The 21686-nt window shown below is 40.5% G+C and overlaps 1 protein-coding gene across 7 annotated transcripts in view; it reads left to right on the top strand.

The window, feature by feature from the left end:
• Positions 1–20447, top strand: part of IMPG2 (interphotoreceptor matrix proteoglycan 2) — a 63214-nt gene extending 42767 nt beyond the window's left edge. For 5 of the 7 annotated variants that reach the window (XM_074856055.1, XM_074856026.1, XM_074856033.1 and 2 more), the window contains 12 exons: positions 627–644; positions 2662–2906; positions 3519–3601; positions 4375–4440; positions 7383–7707; positions 8170–10691; positions 11591–11810; positions 12963–13173; positions 15338–15526; positions 15703–15901; positions 16760–16839; positions 17732–20447. In XM_074856055.1, coding sequence (XP_074712156.1) covers positions 627–644; positions 2662–2906; positions 3519–3601; positions 4375–4440; positions 7383–7707; positions 8170–10691; positions 11591–11810; positions 12963–13173; positions 15338–15526; positions 15703–15901; positions 16760–16839; positions 17732–17744 — 4171 coding nt within the window. In that variant the 3' untranslated portion in view covers positions 17745–20447. The remainder of the gene's footprint in view (positions 1–626; positions 645–2661; positions 2907–3518; positions 3602–4374; positions 4441–7382; positions 7708–8169; positions 10692–11590; positions 11811–12962; positions 13174–15337; positions 15527–15702; positions 15902–16759; positions 16840–17731) is intronic. The other 2 variants (XM_074856043.1, XM_074856050.1) reach the window with 2 other exon arrangements.
• Positions 20448–21686: the final 1239 nt, after the last annotated feature.

Here is a 21686-nt window from a genome sequence, read left to right as displayed (position 1 = left end):
ATCAAATAAGACTATTCATGAGTTAATCTAAATTGTGGGTTTTTTGAGACTTTGTAAGCTGTGTTTCTTAGAATTTATTGGCTGGAATATTCTAGCTAGAATGCATGCAGGTAACAAAGCAGCTATAGTGAGAAAGGTTTTATGGTTGGAACCCTAGACTGTGTTCAGTTTCCAGCCTGGAAGGCAGCAAAACCTTCCAGTCTAATATGTTTGAAAGCTCTTGGTTCATTTGAGAAGACAAATAAAAGGTTGGTATTTCTGGCAAAGCACCAGAGCTCTGTGCTCTGCTGTGCATGACAAAAAACCATGTTTGTAAACTAAACCTTTAGGTAGAATTTCATGAGTCTTGATTTTCTTGGTACTGACAGCAATTTAACTGCATTATTTGCAATAAGGTGAGATGGCTCTGCTTTACTGATTCCTTGTGATCAATATCTCAGTTCAGTAAAAGCAGAACAGTTTGCTATGTAGCAGAGTAACTATAACTATTTTGCTGTATGCTTTTTCAAATCTGTGTGCCCTGTAGAATACCAGAGCAAATTTGTTAAAGTTAGGAGACTTAAAGGAAATGATAACAGTGATTTAACAGGTTTTGCTGTTGTGTTTTGTTTTGTTTCTATATTCAGCTTTCCTGAGGAGGACAGGTAAAGACAATTTGATAGATATTGTCATAGTACAGATGGAAAGACTTGTTTAGCTGGAGGACACTGTTTTGGGGATTTGTAGTTTTGGCTCCAGAACGAGATAGTTATCCAGCATAAATATCATGTGAGGGGGGTTTTACCAGAAACTGCAAGTAACTGATCTGTTTTGGTTACAGATAAACCCAATTTTCTTATTTAAGTCCTAATCATAAAAATCTACTTTGGGGAAAATCTTCCTAAACACAAGTCAGCTACTGGGCTAACTTGTGTATAGGAATCTCTTTTGTGAAGAAAACAAAATTGCTTAATGATGACTCAAGGTTTTTATACTTTGCAGAAAGTCTTGCATAGATATGGGATGATTGTTATTATAGAAATTAAAGTAGGTAAGAAAACCATAGTTCTTCAGCAAAGGCAGCTGCCTTAGCTGCTTCAAGGCCAGAGGTGCTGCACATCTTATCAGTAGTTTTATAAATGTTCCTTAGCAGAAGATGGGATCAGTCTGGACTTGGTTTTCATCAGGCATACGCAGGTTAGGCATCCAAAATTTTCCTCCTTTCATATTTTAAGAATTTCACAAGACAGAAAATGAACTGCAGCCTTTAACTTACTAGATTTATTACTTTCTTTTGTTTCTCAGCAAAGGCGTAACCAGTTTCTACGAGCAGTTTTACAGAGAATAAACATTTTAATTTTAGAAGAAAGGTTAGAAAACACAAATCTCTTTACAAACAATAGTGACTTAAAGCCATCCTCTACTACTCTGCACTTCTGCAGGCTAAGATGCATGCAACTATTCACAAAGGCTGTGTTCCAAGCACCAGATGTTTTAGCCCTTTCCAGATGATGGTGTCGTAGTTATTAGTTAGGAATTATTAACTGCAACTGACAGCACAGTTGTATTAAATCTAAATGTTACTTTTGAGGAGCATACTGTATTCCATCTTTGCTGTGCCTTTTCACTACTGGTGTCCTGTTTTATTTCCTCTGCTGACAGCGAGTGCCCATGGTGAGCCTACGGCAGGCTCATGTCAATGATAGAGTCAGCAGCGGAACTCCAGCAGGCTCCTGGTTTTAGTCAGTGTGTTTACGTCTCTGTCCTATCTGGCGCGGGGGTTTTAGAGACTTCTCTGAACAGAGCCATTACTTTAGCAATCCAGCCCAGCTCTGTGGATTGAGGAAAACCTGTCTCTGGAGCACATTCTTCTAACACTTCATAGATTACTTCACTTTCTTGCTGGGCCCTGTGTACAGCCAAAATATGCTATATTTTCTAAAGTTCCCTTGTGCTTATGCCCGCTGTACGTAAATCTGATTGCTGCCTATGCTGTCACGTGGGAAAGGACATCCAGACATATTCAGGAAAAGAAAATTAAGAAAATGGAGGAGAGTTAATATGAAAAAAGCTCAACTGTACACTGATTCAAAGCTTAGTTAAAGAATAAATGATAAATGAGTCTAGAAAAGTATTCCCAATTGTAAGATGTATTCAATACCATTTTATTGCTATTAAAGACATTATTTCAAGCATATTGATGCTGCACAGTGACAGTGATCAGGGCTCCCTGTTGCTACTGCAGATTGCTACTATATACAGCCTGTTTTTCCTGGCTGTTTTTGTACCTCAGAGCCATTCCCATCACTGGCATGATCTTAAAGTCATCACTCACACCACTGCATGCTGGTGGGCCCATTAATAACGATGGTAGAAAGCCAATGTTTTGGTCTGCTCATGGTCTGTCTACCATTCACTAGTAGCAATACAGGTCTGGGCCCAGATGTCAGGTTCTGGTAGCCTTTTTCTTGAGAACTTTGCAGAGGTGGAAAACACAGGCAGGCAGATACAAGTGTGAAAAGAATTAAATTGGTTTTATTTAGAATCCTTGAAAACAATATATTTTTATATTAAAAAAGGGTTTGACAGAGTTTCTTGGGAAAAAAATATCGCAGTGTTTGGTATACATTGGAGAACCTTGCATCTCTCATCCGTGTTCTCTTTCTCTTTGTACAACTGAAGTGGGGTGGAAGTTCACTATGCTGTCACATTTGATGGAAAAGCCATCAGCAATGCCACCTGGGACCTGATTAACCTTCATTCCAACAAGGTGGAGGACAACTCTTTTACAGGCATAGAGGATAATCCAACAGTGGTGTACACCATCAGTGATTTCCGAGATTATATTGCTGAAATCCTTCAGAAAAATGCCTTGCTTGAAAACAATTCCTTGTCTTTAGACCCTAACTCTCTCCAGCTTACTAATGGTGGGTATTAATTATGATGCATCTGTGGTCCACACATCTGAAGTTTTAAAAAATAAATCTCAGATGAGTGAATTATTCAGCTGCCCTCTGAATAATTAAAAAGAAACAAGAACAACTGTGTTGTAGGTTGTTTTGCTCTGATTTTAACCAAGTCATTAGCAGTAGTATCCCATTCTTAATCCATTAGATTAGCCTCTTTTTTTCCTTTGACACAGAGGTTTGTGGTGTGCAATTTCAGTAATACTTCCAAAAATTAACAGGAATAGAAGGGGGAGTGGGGTTCACATGAGACACATTGCACCAAGATGACTTTCAGCTTAGTAGCCCTGTGTTGCCCTTGAGCAGCACAAAGGAAATACCTGGTTTATTGTGGAACATTTAACAGTCCCGCTAGAGGTGGCAAGGAGTGCTGTCCACTCCTCTGTTCTCATCTTTCCTCTGTGCTTCCTGTCAGTGATCTGGGGGCATTTCCAGAAACAAAATCTCTCTGGCACACTTTTTGAAAAGATTTTGCTCACAAATCTGAGATGAGGGAGGGGTTTTCAGTCTTCCAAACAACTTCCTCACACTGCTACTGCAGCCTTTAGATCCCAAGTATTTCTATTTCCACAGTGAAAGCATTACTACGCCCTACACCAGAAGACCCATCCTGGATTACTGAGCATCCAGTTGTGCTGGAGCACCCAGAGTTTGATGTGAGTATGGTTCTGAGTGGTGGCCTTTAGGCACATCTGAACAACTTAACTCAGCAAGGTGGAATTGCAACCAGCATCCAGAGCTTCTCTATCCTGTTTTTCATGCAGAATAAGTAGTAATGAAGGCACACCTTATACCTGGTGAAATCTCTCATCTGATGGTTTGGTATCTGTTGCACAAGTTTTCTGTGATCATCTTATATTGCATGGCAGTACCGTGTTCCTGGCTGTACAGTCAGGCCTTGCTTCTTAGGTTTCCTTTGTCTGTTTTTTCATAACGTTTAGACTGTAAATTGCTCTAAAGACGTGATTCTTCCCACAAAACTATCTTTCTTTGGAAAGCAAGAAATAGATGTGAGCACTAAAGCTGGCTGCTAGAAGGGAGAAAATGGTAAGTTTCATGTGCTCCTTTTGTTACTGAAAATTCTTTCACTGAAAATTCTCAGTTTTAAAATGATGTCCATCCCCTTAATGCCAGCAAAGGAAACACAGAAAAATAATAGGCAGTGGTTTCTTTTTTTTCCCTCTTGAAATTGTAATTATCTTCTCTGATTACTTCTGGAACAACCCAGAACACAGACTGAAGTTCCCTGTTGGCCCATGTCTGTACAGTGCAAAGGGGCTTTAAGGAGAGATCCCAAGTCAGGTGCCAGCGGCACTGAGATTAAGTCAGTTAGTTCTGCCGGCAGATACAATTTCTGAATGGTGGAGCATTGTGTGGGCTTAAGGATTTATCCAGTAGCTTCTGCTCTGCACTCTGTTGTGTAACGCAGATGTGCCTTCCAAGAAGAAATGAGCTCAGTTTGTGCCACAAAATCCAGGTCCGCCTATGCTTGACGGTAGGTTTTCACTAAGTGCATTATGAGATAGTGTTCTGAACACAGACACATTTAATTTCAGGCCAACTTCTGAAATCTTTACAGAAGCAAAATTTGTAGTCACTTCACAGAACCCAAATATTATTGTTAGAACAGTCACAGGGATAATATCCTTCATTTCATGCCAGTTTTCCCTGAGTTTTAAAAACTAATCATTGATGTCTAAAATGCAAATGGATTTGCCATAAATGCCTTAAACAAGGTGTGCACAAACATGAACTGAAGTTAACTTTCAGGAAAGGGCTTTCCTTTACTAGAACTATCTAACTAGATTAAAATGTTGCAGATGCTTATTTTAGTTAAGACAAAGAATTCTGCCATCTTTACATTCTATCTGTAGACACCCTGACAGATGTGCAGGCAAGAAGATTTTAGAGTAGAGGTAGCTTTGCAATAATAAATTTTAAACCAGTTTTAGGGAATAGTATATACAAGAAAAAATTCTGGAAGTTAGATTTCTCTAATCATGGACTATGAATAATAATGTCATCTATGTCTTCAGTCAAAACCTCTAATTATGTAAAGGATATTGACTATATCCAAAAACCAGCTGAGTACAATCTGCAATACACAGATAATTTGGGAATTAACTTCAGATAAATTTAAGAAAATCATAAACATGCTTAAACAGTAAACAAGGCTGAAACAATTAGTCAATTACTTCCACAGATGTCAAAGCTTTATATGGTTCAAGTAGATACTGTTAAGTAGAACTGTTACCTATGAAAAAGAATTTTGCTGCTATTTTTCCTAGCTGATTTGAAAATAAATTGGATTTGTATTATCATCCATACTCATGACATCATGTGGGACTACCATGACTTCACCATCTAATTGCTAGCAGATGGTACCAACTAATCAGTCATTCTTTTCTTTGAGTTTTACAGCTCTCTTAAGTGAAGAAAAAAAAATCAAGTCTAGTTTTTAAAACCTGTATTTTCTTGTTATTTCTGTTGAGTTGTAACAGGTAGAATGCTCTGGCTTACTGAATACAGTGCCTTTCTGGCAGCAGGAAATGGAAAATCAGGGAGGAGGTTCTGTGTTTGCAGTCATCTGTCATATTTGTAAGGCTTTCAAAAGCCGTTAGTGAAAACCAGAACTTGCCAATATGATATTAAACTTGTTAATATTATATATTGCACTGTAACAAGAATCTTTGAATAATATTAGTTGTCATAGGAACATCTATCCACATTCATATAAATGATGAAGTGCAATCCCTGGCAACTAAATGCTCACATAAAAAAAGAAAGTATTGAGAGGCTATTGCTGGTAGTCCTTATTCGTTCTTTATGGAATTTGTATGTGTAATTTGTTTCTAATCTTGCACAGTAACTTTTTTTCTACAGCTTTATTTATAGTGGTCAATTCTGCCAAAAAATATAATTGCTGGAGCGCATGTCTATGGTATATATACTTTTCAACTGATCGTTACCATATAAATTAAAAAATATGAGGAGACTGTGGTATAACAACTGGCTATAAAAATGTGATCAATACAGGTAGACAAATAATTTAATAAAAATACCTTAACTGGCTTGTTTCCAAAGCATTCAAATGCAGTTTGAATGAAGTTGAAAATTTAATTCACCCACGTTTCAACCAGGAGTAAAATTTCAATACGAAAAGTATTTAGAATCTTCCTGTTATTCATGCTGGTCAAGTAAAAGGAAGAGATTAGGCAGGAGTGGTGAGCTACAGAAATGGTTAAATGGTTTTGAACCGTAATATGTGTTACAGAAACCTGTGTTCACTGCCCACTTACCTTTACTAGTCACCATCAGCAATTGGTTAGTTCTTAGTAAATTGCTTCTTCTTGAAATTGTTTGGCAGTTATTCATACCCCCAGGGCTTTTTTGTCCATATCAGACTATTGCACAGCATTGATATGTGGGTGAAGCACTAATTTCTGGGGTTTAGGCAGTCAACTTGCTTTTGTAGCCTTGACCAAATAACTTAATCTCTTTGTTGGCTTTTCCCAATATATTTACCTCATGAGACACCGTGGTAGTAGATTAATATTCAAAGATGAAATGGGCTAAGTATTCTAACTGTAAACCAAATAATGATTGGGGTATGAAGTAGTAAGCAAGTGGTGTGCAAATTGGAGATTTAAACCCAATTTTTTTTCTTCACATTTCAAACAATTTGCAAATTCATTGTGCATACTCTTTGTTGTACATCATTACTGCTGATAGATTTTTTTTTTTTTTTTTTTTTTTTTTTAAACCCTGCACAGGCATCTTGGCTTTGAGATTAAAGTTATCCCAGGTTCTAAACGCTCTTCTTCACATTATGGTCTTTGTTTCCCTCCTGGGTTCTCCTGCCCACATACTAAAATACAGCAATAAATGACCATAGGGCATGCATGCATTCAAGTTCAGTTTCTACACTGCTTTATGTATCATAGTAATGATGATAATATAATTACTGTATTGATTATGTAGCTGATGATTAACAGCTGTTAAGACCTCTTCATGCTTCAGGAAGGCAGGCAGTACTGTGCACATTTATCTTTGATTTAATTAGAAATGGACAGATCCATTTTTTCAGTAAAGGAAAGGAGACTGGGTGGGTATAGTCAGTAAATTTCCCAATACCATAAGTGAAGCTGCACTCCAAACCATCTGAATGGCTTCTTTCCCTTTTTAGTGGACACAGCTGGACATGAAATGTATGTCACAAGGATGTGCATTTTACATGTAGAGTGCACATGAGTAGCAAAGGGTATATATTTTCCAGCCCTCCCAGTGTGGCCCCTGCTGCATTACTGCCTCACAGAGGCAGCAGTACCAGATTTTATTGTTGGCTGCTGTTAACACCCTCTATGTGTTCAGCCCGACGTGGACAGCCAATGCTTCCCCTGCAATAGTGGAAATATTAATAGTGGGTTTATGTTCCAGGACAGCACCTTTTTAGCTGAACGGCCTTCAGCAGATGAGTCAACTGTCAGCAATACCTTGCCCTTTGATTTCACCAAACCAGATTCCACTTCAGATACTGAACAGTCCAATGACAATGAAATCCAGCCAAGACCAGAAAATCTGAACTCTGACGTCAGTTTGGCACCTGAAGCTCCGCTCTTCTCAGAGGCTGATGTCACTTCTTTGCCTGATGGGCTGAATTTTGAGGACGGGAATTGGACTCCTCATTTGGTCACTGCACCAGTGTCAGCACGTGATTCTGTGGACTATCTGGAACGACTTTCAGCCTCAAATTCTTTAGATGGTAAGTTAATGCCATTGACTGAAGCTTAAATTTGGATGCCAGTGTTTCCTGATACTCACCGAAGGTATAATTCACTAAAATGACTTTTCAGAAAGGTCTAAAAAATTGGATATCCTTCTCTGACAGTTTTTACCTTTCCTGTGTGCATGTATCCAAGAACAATATGCTAAGGTAAAATGCTTGTAACGGCTCATACTACTTGTTTATCCCTTCAGGAAATGGTCCACACACGATACTTGTTTAATTGCACAGAAGTATTTTTGTACATCTTGACTTGACCCGTAGAATATCTTGAATGAAAAGTGGGAGAGGTCAACAGGGGTCCTTCTGACTTTGGCATACAAAGGCCAGGATATATCATGGGAAACATGCTGAATACAGATCTCCAGACAATAAAATGAATGTAATTTGACACTTTTTATCATAAACAACAACTAACTGGAAATTTATTTTTATTTTTAGTGTTTGAAGATACTAGACTATCTGAAGACATTTTGCCTTCAAGTCCTTCTCACCTTGTGCCTGAAGAACCTCCAGCTACAGATGATTATGCAGTTCCTCTGCTTTCTGCACTAACAGTGGCCTCTTCATCAGTCATAGAGACTGATGTTACAGAAATAGTATCTGCAGAGAAGGAAGAAGTAACTCCAGGTAGTCCTGCAGGCGGTAATGATGCAGACTCTGTGTTGCATGAGTCTATGGAAGAATTTCCTTTTCCCTTCGAAGTACACCATATGGAAGATGAAACTGATATATACCTTGGAGACAGAGTTATATATGATGATGGGTCTGGTTCAGCTTTTGATGGTTCAGGAAAAGCAATGGAATCAAGTATTTGGCCTTGGGAAGAAGCAACACTGGAACCGGTTTTATACCCTGGTCCTGATAGCTGGCTTGAAGATCACAATGAGTCTTTGTTAATCAGAACTGAGGACATTCCTGAAGGCATGATCTTAGACTATATTCTTAACTCTAGGAATAAATTAGATGATGATCCTTCTAAAGATGGGAATGAAGGTATGGCCAACACAAAAGAAGATTTCCTCGATGAGTCTGAAATATTTGTCTTTCCGGAGACTACAACTCAGCAGGTGTCTCTGTTACAGACAGAAGAACCATCATCCGTGGAACCATCTACACAGACAGAAACATCAGGCGTGTACAATTCTTCTTTTGTTAAACCACCGTTGGTTTTGGAGCCTTCAGTGGATCATTCTTTCGTAGACGTGCCAACTGGAGAGGCCCCTGTCTCACCACACAATACAGGTCTGTCTGTGGATGACAGTCTCCTTACATCTACAGGGACCGTCAGTATGGAGCAACCTGAAGAGTCCAGTGTAGGTCAGAACATCATTTCTGAAGCAGTTGAATACCAAAATGAAGACAGGACTATGATAGAAGAACTATTCACAGTGGAGCAGTTGGATGTAACTGAAACTGCTACAATAGGTGGTTTGGACACAAGCTCTTCAGAAAGTATTCTGGCTGCAGATCCTTCCACGGTGCACCCTGATCTTTCCATGGTACACCCTGATCTTTCCACGGTACACCCTGATGCTGACACTTTCACGGTACATGCTGATGCTTCCACGGTACACCCTGATGCATCTGCTTCCATAGTAAACCCTGATGCTTCCATAGCACACTCTGACTCTTCCACGGTACATTCTGATGCTTCCACAGTAAACCCTGACGTTTCCATGGTACACTCTCATGTTTCCACCCTAAACCCTGATGCTTCCACGGTACACCCTGATGCTTCCACAGTACACCCTGATACTTCTGCTGCCACAGTAAACCCTGATGCTTCCACGGTACATTCTGACACTTCCATGGTAAACCCTGACACTTCCACAGTACACTCTGACGCTTCCACATTAAACCCTGATGTTTCCATGGTACACTCTGATACTTCTGCTTCCACAGTAAACCCTGATGCTTCCATAGCACACTCTGACACTTCCATGGTAAACCCTGACACTTCCACAGTACACTCTGATGCTTCCACATTAAACCTTGACGTTTCCATGGTACACTCTGATACTTCTGCTTCCACAGTAAATCCTGATGCTTCCACGGTACATTCTGACACTTCCACGGTAAACCCTGATGCTTCCTCAGTACACTCTGATGTTTCTGCTTCCACAGTAAACCCTGATGCTTCCACAGCACACTCTGACACTTCCGTGGTAAACTCTGATGCTTCCACAGTACACTCTGACGCTTCCACATTAAACCCTGATGTTTCCATGATACACTCTGATACTTCTGCTTCCACAGTAAACCCTGATGCTTCCACAGAAGAGAAGCAAACCCTCGATTCATCATTGGCAGGCCAAGACGCTACTGGATCAGCAGTGATGAAACCAGCTGATGTTTGGCCCACTGACAGAGCACTAGAAAACTCATTAGATCAGACAGTGCAATCAGCAATGCCAACTGCCACTCAGGTTTCAACTGCAGTTCCTTCTGTAATGGATCAGACCACTGTTCTAGAGGCCTTCACTGATCAGGGTGGTACAGACCATGACATGCATGTTCCCATGAGCTTCAGCACTCTTATGAACTCTTATGTAACGGTGAGCGTAACAACAAGCACTGTTGAGCTTCCATCCCATTTCCCTCCTGCGGGATCCACGGCGTCATCGTCTGTGGCTACCTCAACAAGGGTGGGAGTTGAAACGAGAACCCTGGATGTTTCAGTGGACCTGGATGATGTGAGCACTGTCCACTTTCCTCCTGAGCTGACTGAGGAGGGGAGGAGCATGACTGAAAGTCACGTGGACCTAACAACTCGTGTCCAGTCCACAGAGATGGCCAGTGTGGCTTGGGCCACACATGACAATCGCAGTAATAGTCTTGTCCCATCACGAGCTCTAGTTGTGTTTTTCAGCCTTCGGGTTACCAACATGATGTTTTCAGAGGACCTGTTTAATAAAAACTCTCCTGAATACAAAGCGTTGGAGCAGCGATTCTTGGAACTGGTAAGAATCACTTCTGTGCTAAATGTCCACCACTAGATACACAAAAATTGTTGGTAAATAATAGTTTGTCGGCTCTCCTTTGCAGAGAGCAACTCAGGACTGGTGTTTATAGATATTGTCTCTCCCTGGGAAAACTCTGTCTGGAAATGGGGGTGGGTGGGGTGTGTTAAACATTTGTCTTTCAGTCAGTAGTCTCTCTGAAGTGTAACTTTTTAGGCTAATGGGCCAAATGCTCTGCTGGTGTCAATAAATGTATCAGTATAGCTGAAGTCACTACGACACTCCCCTTACTTGCTTCCAGAGTGCTCTGTATTTAGTCTATAGGGAGAGAGAAATAAATAAATCTGGGCTGTGATGAGGTAACTTTTCTGCAACATGTTCAACCCATTCTAAGAAAGAGGTAGTTCAGGGAACTAAGCTGTCCCTAAACTGACTGATGGCTAGCAAAGCCTCACGGGAGGTATAGAGCAAGAACTGCCAAATTTTAACCAGGAAATTCCCCTCTCCTGACTGAAATGACCATTTTGTTGTGGGAGATGAAGGGAGCAAAGGCGAGAGAGGGAAGGGGGGACATTCTTGAAGGAAATCCCCTGTGAAATGGTGAGTATGCCTGGTGCTTAGATCAAGGGAGAGCATCTGGTATGTCCCAAGAATTGCGTTTCTGCATCACAGATTTTTGCAAACTGTCTGCAAATTGGTATACTCTTAACAACTGCCTGAAGTACTCAGGCTCCTGGGAGGCTGTCAGCATGGGCCCCAGCTGGGTAAAGTTTTAATGCTCTTGCTGTGGGATTTGGATAAAATAATTCAGACTCCCACTGTCTGATGCAGTAACAGTGCAACTGGCTTGAGTAGAGATTCAAAGAATCAACTTTTCTGTCATGTCCCCTGTGTTGCAGCTGGTGCCCTACCTCCAGTCAAATTTGACAGGCTTCCAGAATCTGGAAATCCTGAACTTCAGAAATGGCAGCATCGTGGTGAACAGTCGAATGAAATTTGCCAAACCCGTGCCTCGGAATGTCACCAACGCCGTGTATGTGATCCTAGAAGACTTCTGCAACACTGCATATCACACCATGAACCTGGCCATCGATAAATACTCCCTCGACGTGGAATCGGGTAAGAATGGCAGGGAAATGCAGTTTAGAGCAAGGAATTTAGAGCAACTTTAAGAACTTATTTAAGGATCCCAGCAGCTCAGAGACTGCCCCGTGCTTTTCACAGGCTGGGCTTTAGAAGGGCAGTCTTTCACAGAATTCAAACAAACAAAAGTCTGTTAAGGGACTAAAGAGATGAAAATCAAAGTGGGACCCAGACTGAGCAAACTATATAGGGCCTATATAGAAATATGGGGACAAAACTGGCTAATGTAATAGTCTATATAATGCCACTGCACTTTCAGTGAGGGGAGTGAGGGGGGAGGCAAGAACGGGGTGCATGTGATTGTTCCACAGGTGGTAGGTAGCCAGTTTAGCTGCCAGGTAGGTATCTGCACAGGTAACAACTGCTGTTTCACTCTTGTGGTAAGGTCTTGGTTGCACTAAAAAGTTACAGGCTGCCTTAGTTCAATCCTCTGGTACAGGGAGAAAGTTTTCTCCCTGTCCAGGTTAGCCAGTAGTTTACCATAGAAGCAACTTGGAAATATTTCCTGTTAAAGGTTAGAGAAAAATGACCGGTTGGCAAATGGTAGCTGTTCTTCTGAGGTAGCTCTCTTATAAAGATGGTCTAATTAGCATTACAAATCAGATATTGATTATTTAACTGTACAGCAGCCCTCTTAAGCTCGATACAGGTGAGATATCTCAAATGCTACAAGCTTGTGTTCCTTGCAGAGAGGGGCAAATCACCTCACAGCAGGTGCTGAGTGCCCGAAGTCCCCTTGCCCTCCCCTGTACACTGCCTAGATTTTCTACAACAAGAAATACTGGAGATAGCTGTGTTTTACTCATTTGCAAAACATAGTTCCAATAGGCAAGAGAAATCTGAGGTACTGCACGTTCCAGTAAGAAAAAGAACACTTCATACTTGCTTTTTCGATTGGCTTGTTGGGTGGTCTTAGCCATAGCACTGAAATGCACTGTGCAGAGGAACACTCCCTAGTGCTTATTCACCTCAGCAGAACCTTTTGTTACTCAGGAAAGATGCATGCTGGATTTTTGTGGATTATTTTAACTAAGAGACCATTAGAGAAAATGGCAGCAGACAGCCAGCACTTTGCCTCAGTTAAGGTTCTCCCCCATCATGAATATTTTCTGCTCTGTGTATTCTCAGGTGAGCAAGCAGATCCCTGCAAGTTCCAGGCCTGCAATGAGTTCTCCGAATGCTTAGTAAATCGCTGGAGCGGGGAAGCCGAGTGCGTCTGCAATCCTGGCTACCTCAGCATCGATGGGCTGCCGTGCAATAGCATTTGTGATCTGCAACCAAACTTTTGCCTGAATGACGGGAAGTGCGACGTAAGCCCTGGGCAAGGGGCCATCTGTAGGTAGGTCATCCTGCTGTTTGAAGCATAGGCTTCCTCTATGAGAAACCCTTGTCTCCTCTGTTGTAGCATTCAATGAGATTTGTGCAAAATTCTGTAAGATAATGTGTTACAAGTGATTATCATTCATGTTATGCTGCTGAGTGGAAGTCTCAATATTAACATCAGTTTTCCTTTGTAAATATAAGAAATCAGACAGGAACAAATTTCTGTAATAAAATAGAAACATCAGAAAATAAAACTAATAAGGAAAAATAGTAGTAATGGAACTTACTCAGTTGTTAAATTCTGTCCCCAGAGGTCAATGAAGGTGATTTGATCTCCAGGGATTTTCTCAAGTAGAAAAGTGTTAAATAATGTCATAAAACATATGAGATAATTAATTCCATCACAAAAACTTGTATCTGAAAGGCATATTCATAGAGCATAAATATATTAAAAATAGTACTTTTGGTTAAGAAAAAGTCATAAATCATTGGTCATATGGGAATAATCATGTGTAGTTCATAAAGAGATCAAGGCACAGGCCCCCTGGTTCAAATTTTTGCTTTTAAAAAGATAAGGATGCATTTGAACAGGATCTCTGTATTTTACAGGCAATGGGAAAGACTTAGTACAAGATAGACAAACTGATGCTCCCTCTGACACTGCACTTAGTTTTTCCCTTTTCAAGCAACGTAACAGTCTATCTTTAAAAACAAAATATACCTATCAACAAAAGGACACTTATTGCAAAAAAGAATATGACTACTAGTAGTTATTATTTATGTTATTTCAAGTGATTTTTTTTTTTTAAAAAAAAGCTTACCTAGAATGTCTCTGAAGTCAAACTTAGACTCCTAGGAGTCAACAGGAGAAATAAAAATGTTTTTAAAGCTACAAAAATGGATACTATCACAGATGTAGTATAAATTTTATCATAGTTGTATAATAGCGTTAACTAGAAACAGGCAAGTATCTGTTTCAGGCATGATTTGGTCAGTATTTATTAAGAACTTCTTGAAAAATTTAAAGTATTGCTTACTACCTTCAGAAACTATTTCAGAGATTTATGTTAGAAGACTTAATTTACTGATGTTTCTTATTAATAAGGTTCACTGCTTTGAGTGAACCTTACAATTCCTTGGGTTTTTACAGCAAGAACTCCCAAACACATATACCGCAAATATATTATCTTTACTGGTATATTTAAAGTCAGTATTAACATTAAAGTTCTCATGTTCAGAACCACAGCAAGGCAGAAATATTGAATGCTGGTTTGAGCAACCTTTCCAAAGATATAATCTTGGACACATACTTCTTTCTAGTAATTTATTTTATGTATTTGTTTAACTAACCATTGTGGAGTTCACTATGCTATAAACATTCTACTCGTTTAACACACCTTCATTTGTTCATTACAATATAATTGAGACAACTGCTTTCTACCTTTTACAGTGTTTGATATGTCATGTGCAAGGTTCAATCGAGGCATAAATTTTTACTTAGTCTAACACCTTCCAGCTTTAACGCATCACAGGATACTCTAAATTGCAAAAACCATAGGCTTCTTCCATCACAAATGCATTGTTCTTTTATTATTTTACCTATCTTCACTCAATTCAATAATTGGGGTTGTTCAGCCTGGAGAAGAGAAGGCTCTGGGGAGACCTTGCTGTGGCCTTTCAATACTTGAAGGGGGCTTATAAGAAAGATGGGGACAGACTTTTTAGCAGGGCCTGTTGCGGCAGAACAAGGGGTAATGGTTTTAAACAAAACCAGGGTAGATTCACACTAGATATAAGGAAGAAATTTTTTTTATGATGAGGGTGATGAGACACTGGCACAGATTGCCCAGAGAAGCTGTGGCTGCCCCCTCCCTGGAAGGGTTCAAGGCCAGGTTGGACGGGGCTTTGGGCAACCTGGTCTAGTGGAAGGTGTCCCTGCCCAGGGCAGGGGGGTTGGAACTAGATGGTCTTTAAGGTCCCTTCCAACCCAAACCATTCTGTGATTCTATACCAAAAAGGCTGTTCACAATAATAATAACAAAAGAAAGCTGGTGTTTTAACATGCAAAGGTATATATTGAGGTGATTTAACTGAGGGCACATCACTACAGGAAGTTAAACACATTTACAGTAAGCAGAGCTTTTGCTGGTGTTTGATTTCCCCGTGTTTCTTTGTTGCAGGTGTCGTGTAGGAGAGAACTGGTGGTACAGAGGGGAGCACTGTGAAGAATATGTGTCTGAGCCACTGGTAGTGGGTATTGCAATTGCTTCTGTGGCGGGATTCCTTCTTGTGGCATCTGCTGTCATCTTCTTCTTGGCCAGGACCCTTCGAGACCAGTACACAAAGAGTGACACCGAGTACTCACAGGGGTAAGTGACACCATCTAATATTTTAAAGCACATCTGCTACAATAAGGATAATTCTGTCACAAGTCCTGTATCACGCAGTTGGCGAGCAAGAGGATGTACAGGCGCCTCCAAATGCCAGGCTTCCTTAATCCCTTACAGGCTGCAGAGAAGCTCACAGTTTGTTTATTGCTCCCCAGGCAGGGTGGCAGCCTCTCATCCATTGAGAATGCAGTTAAATACAACCCCATGTATGAAAGTGATACAACTGGCTACAGCCATTATTATCGGAGATACCCTCAGCTAACGTCCTACAGTTCTACCAGTGCGGAGACATCCACGGACTACAGCAGCGAAGAGATCAGGCACATTTATGAAAACAGTGAGCTTACTAAGGAGGTAAACGACCTTGTTTTCACAGTGGGACGGAAAAGATCACATAAACAATAACTTTACTCCACACTGGTAACCTGAGAGGGTGGGCGCAAACTTTCCTCAGTGTCTGTGCTCTAGATAAACAAGTTGCAACTGTGGCTGCTGCAACTGCTTAAGAGAAGTGGGAAAGGATTTCTCTCCCTGCTTGCTCTTAGGCATAGAGAAAGGACTGGGTGTGTTCTGACCTATAATGAATTTCACATGATAAAGGAGCTGACTGCTTAAGTGACTTCACGGGAGTTGGGGAGGTTTGCTATATTGCTTGACACAGCCCTTAGCTTTTAATGCCAACTACCTTATGTAAGAGTAGTTATACAGTGAAAGCCTGGCACATCCAGGCCTTTTAACAGGGTTGGTTTTTTTTTTTAAAGTTCCGGTCTTTCTCTAATGTGCAAGTTAGATCATATCCTTCTCCTTTCTTCCTGTATGCATGGTATCCAGGGTTTACACTCTAAGGGGAAAGAGAAGGGATTTACATCCAGGAACAACTGTGAGAGGTGTGAATCCAGCCTGTAGCTGGGCTTATACGCAAAGTATCTATGACAGATAAATGGTTTTGTTAAAGCCTGCTGTAATACCACAGTCTGTCCAAACCCTGGTTTTGATTAAAAAGTAAAGTATTACTGGATTCCAATGAAATGCTGAAAAAAAAAAAAAAAAAAAAGGCATAAATAAATTTAAGTATTGGAGTGCCCAATTTCAAGCTCTACTCCTCAAAATAGCAAAGCATAGGAGTTTTATTTTCCAAAAAACAGAAATCAATTATTTCAGTACTATTCTAATTTCTGTTATGTACTTACAATTGTGTTTCTTGTATTCTAGGAAATTCAGGACAGAATTCGAATTATAGAGCTCTACGCTAAAGACCGTCAGTTTGCCGAGTTTGTTAGGCAGCATCAAATGTGAGTGAAATGTCTTGTCTGCATAACTAACTCCTTTGATATTTTCTCATGTGGCCTTTACTATATTACTGTATTTTTCATATAAAGGGTCTAGAAATGCTGGGACACTAGAGGTTAAGATTATTTCTGAAGAGATTCAACCCTTTTAAGTACTTAAAATAATCAGTGTCAAAAGTAGACAGCCCCAGAAGGTATGTTAAAAGCAGTGAAGAGGAATCCCAAAGTTTATGGGTGCCAGAGAAGCACTGACATCAGTTTAGCACTGACATCTGAAAGCACAGAGAGAACCTTCTTAACTCTTCTAGTGTAGTTACTATGGCCTAGTGTTCTATTTAAAATAGAAATTTAAAAAGCATGTTAGTTTGTCTTGAGTTGTCAAGACTTGGCAACTAACCAAAACCTAAGAGATCACTAGTACAATCCTGTCTGGTGTGGTGGGCACCTACCATAATAGAAAGCTTACAATTCCAAACAATTGACCAGGCTGAGTTGTGTGCTTTGATGAAAGCTAACCACGAGAAAGGCCATCAAGGAATTCGTTATTAGCATACACACTCCTACGAACTGTACTCTCACTATGGCAAGCAGCAAATTACAGCTAGCTGGGTTTGTTTGAAAGATACTGTAGTACTATTCCTTGGGACCCTATTAAAAACAGCTACAGTAGCAAAAATCTTGTGGTCAGAGATCATCAACTATCCTTCTTTTTTTTAAATTGAAAATAACAGCAGTTCACATTTTTCCATGTCAGTTGTTCATTTTTTCATTTTGAAAAGGATCAGCGCCTGAATTTTCCACAGCTGGAAAGTAGTAAGGGCTGCCTCATATAAGCCTTGAATCCAATGTTTGAAAGAGACTAACTTAATCATTGCTTCTCTGTTTTTCATTTCAGGAAGCTGCTTTAAGAAAAAAAGAAATTAGTAGAATGCATGTGGGAGATAAAGACTACCTTGTTGCCATAGCAATGGGCTCAGATGTAACTGCAAAGTTACTTATAGTCTTAACATTGCATGGATGGATACAGATGTTTTCTAAATGACTGGCTAAAATGTACAGATGTCTGTTTATCTCAATTACTTCTGGCTTTTCTGTGACATTTTTAAGAGGTGATCAGAAGTGGCAGGGGTTATGAAAGTTCATTTTTCATTAACTCTGAAACAGACAGTGAAAGTTTGTATAGCAAGGCAAAAAATCTCCTCAGGTAAGAGACTATACATGCACAACCAAATTAAAATGCACATTTAAAATCCCTGTCTGGCATTTATCCCCTCACTGGGGGCTACTGTAGTGATTTCACAGGCACTAGTGGAAACAAATATTTGCTTTGCATGCAAATGATTTGTAGGGGAGAACTACTGCGCTAAAATTATGTTAGCATTATTTTAAAGCATTCTTATTGTAAATGCAAACATAACCCTGCTGGAAAACTTGTTCTTTTGTACAGCTGCCTGATGTACATTTTGTCACCTAGCATTAGCAAAACAGAACACAGCCCTGAGCCTGCAGGCCTCCTGAAAGCTCTCCCCAACACGAAGCATCACCCCTGCCTGTCAGTCCGCCCCCGGGGCGCCTTGGCAAGGCAGGGCAGCGTTTCTGCAGTGCAGTACAGTGTTTGTAAAGCCAGGATGGTTGGGTCTCCAGCTGTTCCTGGCAGACACACAAGGGCTTCTATCATATAAACGTTCTGTGAAGCTTAAGTGACTAACATTGACTGTTTTGGTATGTAGATAATTTGTTTTGATATTTTATAAGTTAATATGCATTATTTATTTGTTGTGTATTTCCCTACCAGCTTATTTTCATAATGGATTTAATTGTTGAAATAGAAAGATGAATAGTTTAATGATGAAATACTACCGTGGCATTTGTGCCCATCCTTTTTAAAAAAAGAGTTAGTGTTTACTCAATGTTGAATTCAGCCAACAATATTTGAATTTTCTTTACTGAACTGGGCGATAGCCTGCCATCAGCTCTGTTTCAAAGTCAGGCTGTGGTACTTAAGTGCATGCGTATTTGGTAGATGGCAGCACTTTCCTCTGGGAAAGGGAAAAAATGAGAGTATTCTTGGCTTAGTAGAAGACAGTGTAGAATTCCTTAAACAGAAGTCGTCAGCCTGAAGCATTTTAAAATAGCTGAATTGAGATGGGGACATCCAAGGTACAGAAATGGAGTTTTATCTCCAAGTGATGAAGAAAGTTCTGACTACGTGTTAACGTGTGCTGGGGCTCTGTTGGGTCAGCCAGTGTCTCTTGTTTAAGGCATTAACATGGCTGTCAGTGTTAGGGCACTAATAGTCTCACATTAGCTTCTGCTAGCAAACAAGGCCAAGTTATTTGTTATTTCTACAAAGTCTGCAGTTCTCGGCCCACATGTGCCAACAGCCACCTGATATTTTTTTTAGAGTTAAGTGAGAGTGAGAATTACTTACTTGTCTATAGGCAGCTTAGCTACACAAGTGAATGTTTCAATGCAATTCTTCTACATGTTCTGGAGAACCTCACTGGATCATGTGCGTAGTATCTTCTTGCCGTGAGTGGCAGGGAATGGGTATCAGAGCCACATATCCATCAAAGAAATGCTTACATAAACCACTGTAAGCCCAAGGAACACAAGACAGAAGGAAATAATATGGTGCTGCTGAATACTGTTGTGACCAGGTGTGACAAGACAGAGGCCCCATCCTGCTGGGTGACCCAAGGGCTCTCAGAGCCGCTGGTCCAGAGTCTGAAACCAGTTCTTGAAGGTTTCAGTTATTTTTTCCCTCTCTCAGTAGGCTGTCCACATAGCCAGGTGAAAATAGAAAATGGAGTAGAAGAAAGGACTAATCTGTTTCTCTGCAGTTTTGGGTTTTCTTTTTTTTACATGTTACACAGAAGAGAGGGACTAGAGGTTTTGGCTCTGTATGCTGCATAATACTAGGGCATAACCACTGATCCCTGGGGACTCTCATCAGTGCTACGTGTCCATACAGCTCAAAGGGAAAGGCTACCAGTTGCCTATAGAGTAGAAAAAGAGACAGAGACACTTGTAGAGCTTTCAACATACCCTCCCTTCAGTGAAGTTTACACACAGGAGAGGCTCTGCTCCTGACAGTCAGTGGTGAAAGTCCCCAACTTCAGTGGGAGCTGAGCAGGACTGTCAAAACATTGGCTGTGATGATTTACATTTTCTTAAGAGCTTGTAGGAGAAGACATGGTGCTAGCACTCTACCATGTTTATTCCTGCACAGCCCCCTCCCTCCTGCCCTGGCAGCAGCACGGCTGAGCCATCCTGTTACACCAGGGCCTTGGGATCATGGTAGCTGTACAATGCAGAGAAGTACTGGGCTCAGGGCAGGCATCAGCTTGGGAGTTGTTTGTGTGCAGCTGGGCTGCCAGCCCTGGGAGCTTTGGTGCTGCTCTGGCTCAGCGTAGCAGTGGATGGCAGCTGGGATCAGGCACGTTTTGAAGGTATTCTGCTATTTGCTGTGCACAAGCTGAGGAGAGTCTTGGTTACACTGAGTATGAGGTTTTTCAGTGTATATATAGTGAGTCTTTTCTTTGTGTGTGTGTATACATATGAACATAATGGTATCTTACTTTCACTACAATAAAAAATTATTTCCAAAATATTTTTTCTGTAAAATTAATGTAGAGACTATGAGATTGATATGAAGAGAGAAAGTATCTTAGCCATGATGATTTGTGCATGTAGGATCAGAAAGCTTGGGTGTTTTTTTTAAACAGAGTTGACTGAATCGTTAAACTCCTTTGCTAACAAGTATGCCAAATGTAGTTCGTTATTGTATGCAAGGCTATATTCTGAAAATTCATGCTGGAAGGCACATGAGTGCTTTGCTTTCCATTAAGCTTTCTGCCCATTTTGAAGATGTTTTGTCTCTAATCAAAGAGCCAAAATGTGTTCTTACTTAGGTGATCCTGAAGTCTTAAAAACAAACACTCACCCTCCCCTTCAAGCCTCTTCATCTAAACTGTTTAATGATGTATCTTACAACACCCCAAGAAGGACTTAATAATGAACTTCCTTTCTTTGATACCTTCCCAATCCAAGGCAGAGACACAGAACTCCCAATAGCCTAACAAAAAAAACCCCAAACCAAAATCCAAACCAGCTCTGTGTACAAATCTACCAGTACTTTTTATCAGTTAACATGCAGTTTTTCACTTGCCAGAAGTAAAAAGTGTGGGTTTGAATGACTTGGCTTGATTTAAGAACATGGACAAAAATCAGTTATTGTTTCCTGAACACTGACAGGTCTATCAGCTTCTGTGACCCTGTTGTGGATGAAAGTATTGACACGGTAATGATTTAGCAGGAAATCTAGATTTATTAATAACTAACAGCAATTTATCGTTACAAAATAATTCAGAAATGTTGAAAGAAAGAAAAGTGACTTATTTACAGATTCTGAAATGACAAGATTCACACTAACTTACTTAACGGTACCTTAATTTATACATATATACATGTGCATACACAAAACATACAAACACACACACAGAAGCAAAAGTATTTGGATCCAGTAGAATGAAGTACATACCCACACACCAATAAACAGAGACAGAACGGGTGAAAGAGAAGCTAGCTCAAAGAAAATTTCCCTCTTCTCAAGTTTAGAGCAAATACTCACAATGCCTTGGCATTCCTCAACGGGCGATAATTGAGACTCGAGAGGGTGGACTTTGCCCCGGCCTTCCGTCAGCTCTGGCAGCAGACAACACCTGAAGGGTTTTGGTACCTGAGAGGCGTCCCAGCTCAGGGGAGGTGCTGGTCACAGGCCCACTGCGATCCAGGAGAGCTCAAAGGGTCTCCCTTGTGGTCGCCATTTATAGGGTCCAAGATAATTG

Source organism: Strix uralensis, chromosome 2, assembly GCF_047716275.1.
Source record: "Strix uralensis isolate ZFMK-TIS-50842 chromosome 2, bStrUra1, whole genome shotgun sequence".
Taxonomy (NCBI): domain Eukaryota; kingdom Metazoa; phylum Chordata; class Aves; order Strigiformes; family Strigidae; genus Strix; species Strix uralensis.
The sequence above is the reverse complement of the archived record's forward strand: the minus strand, read 5'-3'. Positions and strand labels throughout refer to the sequence as shown.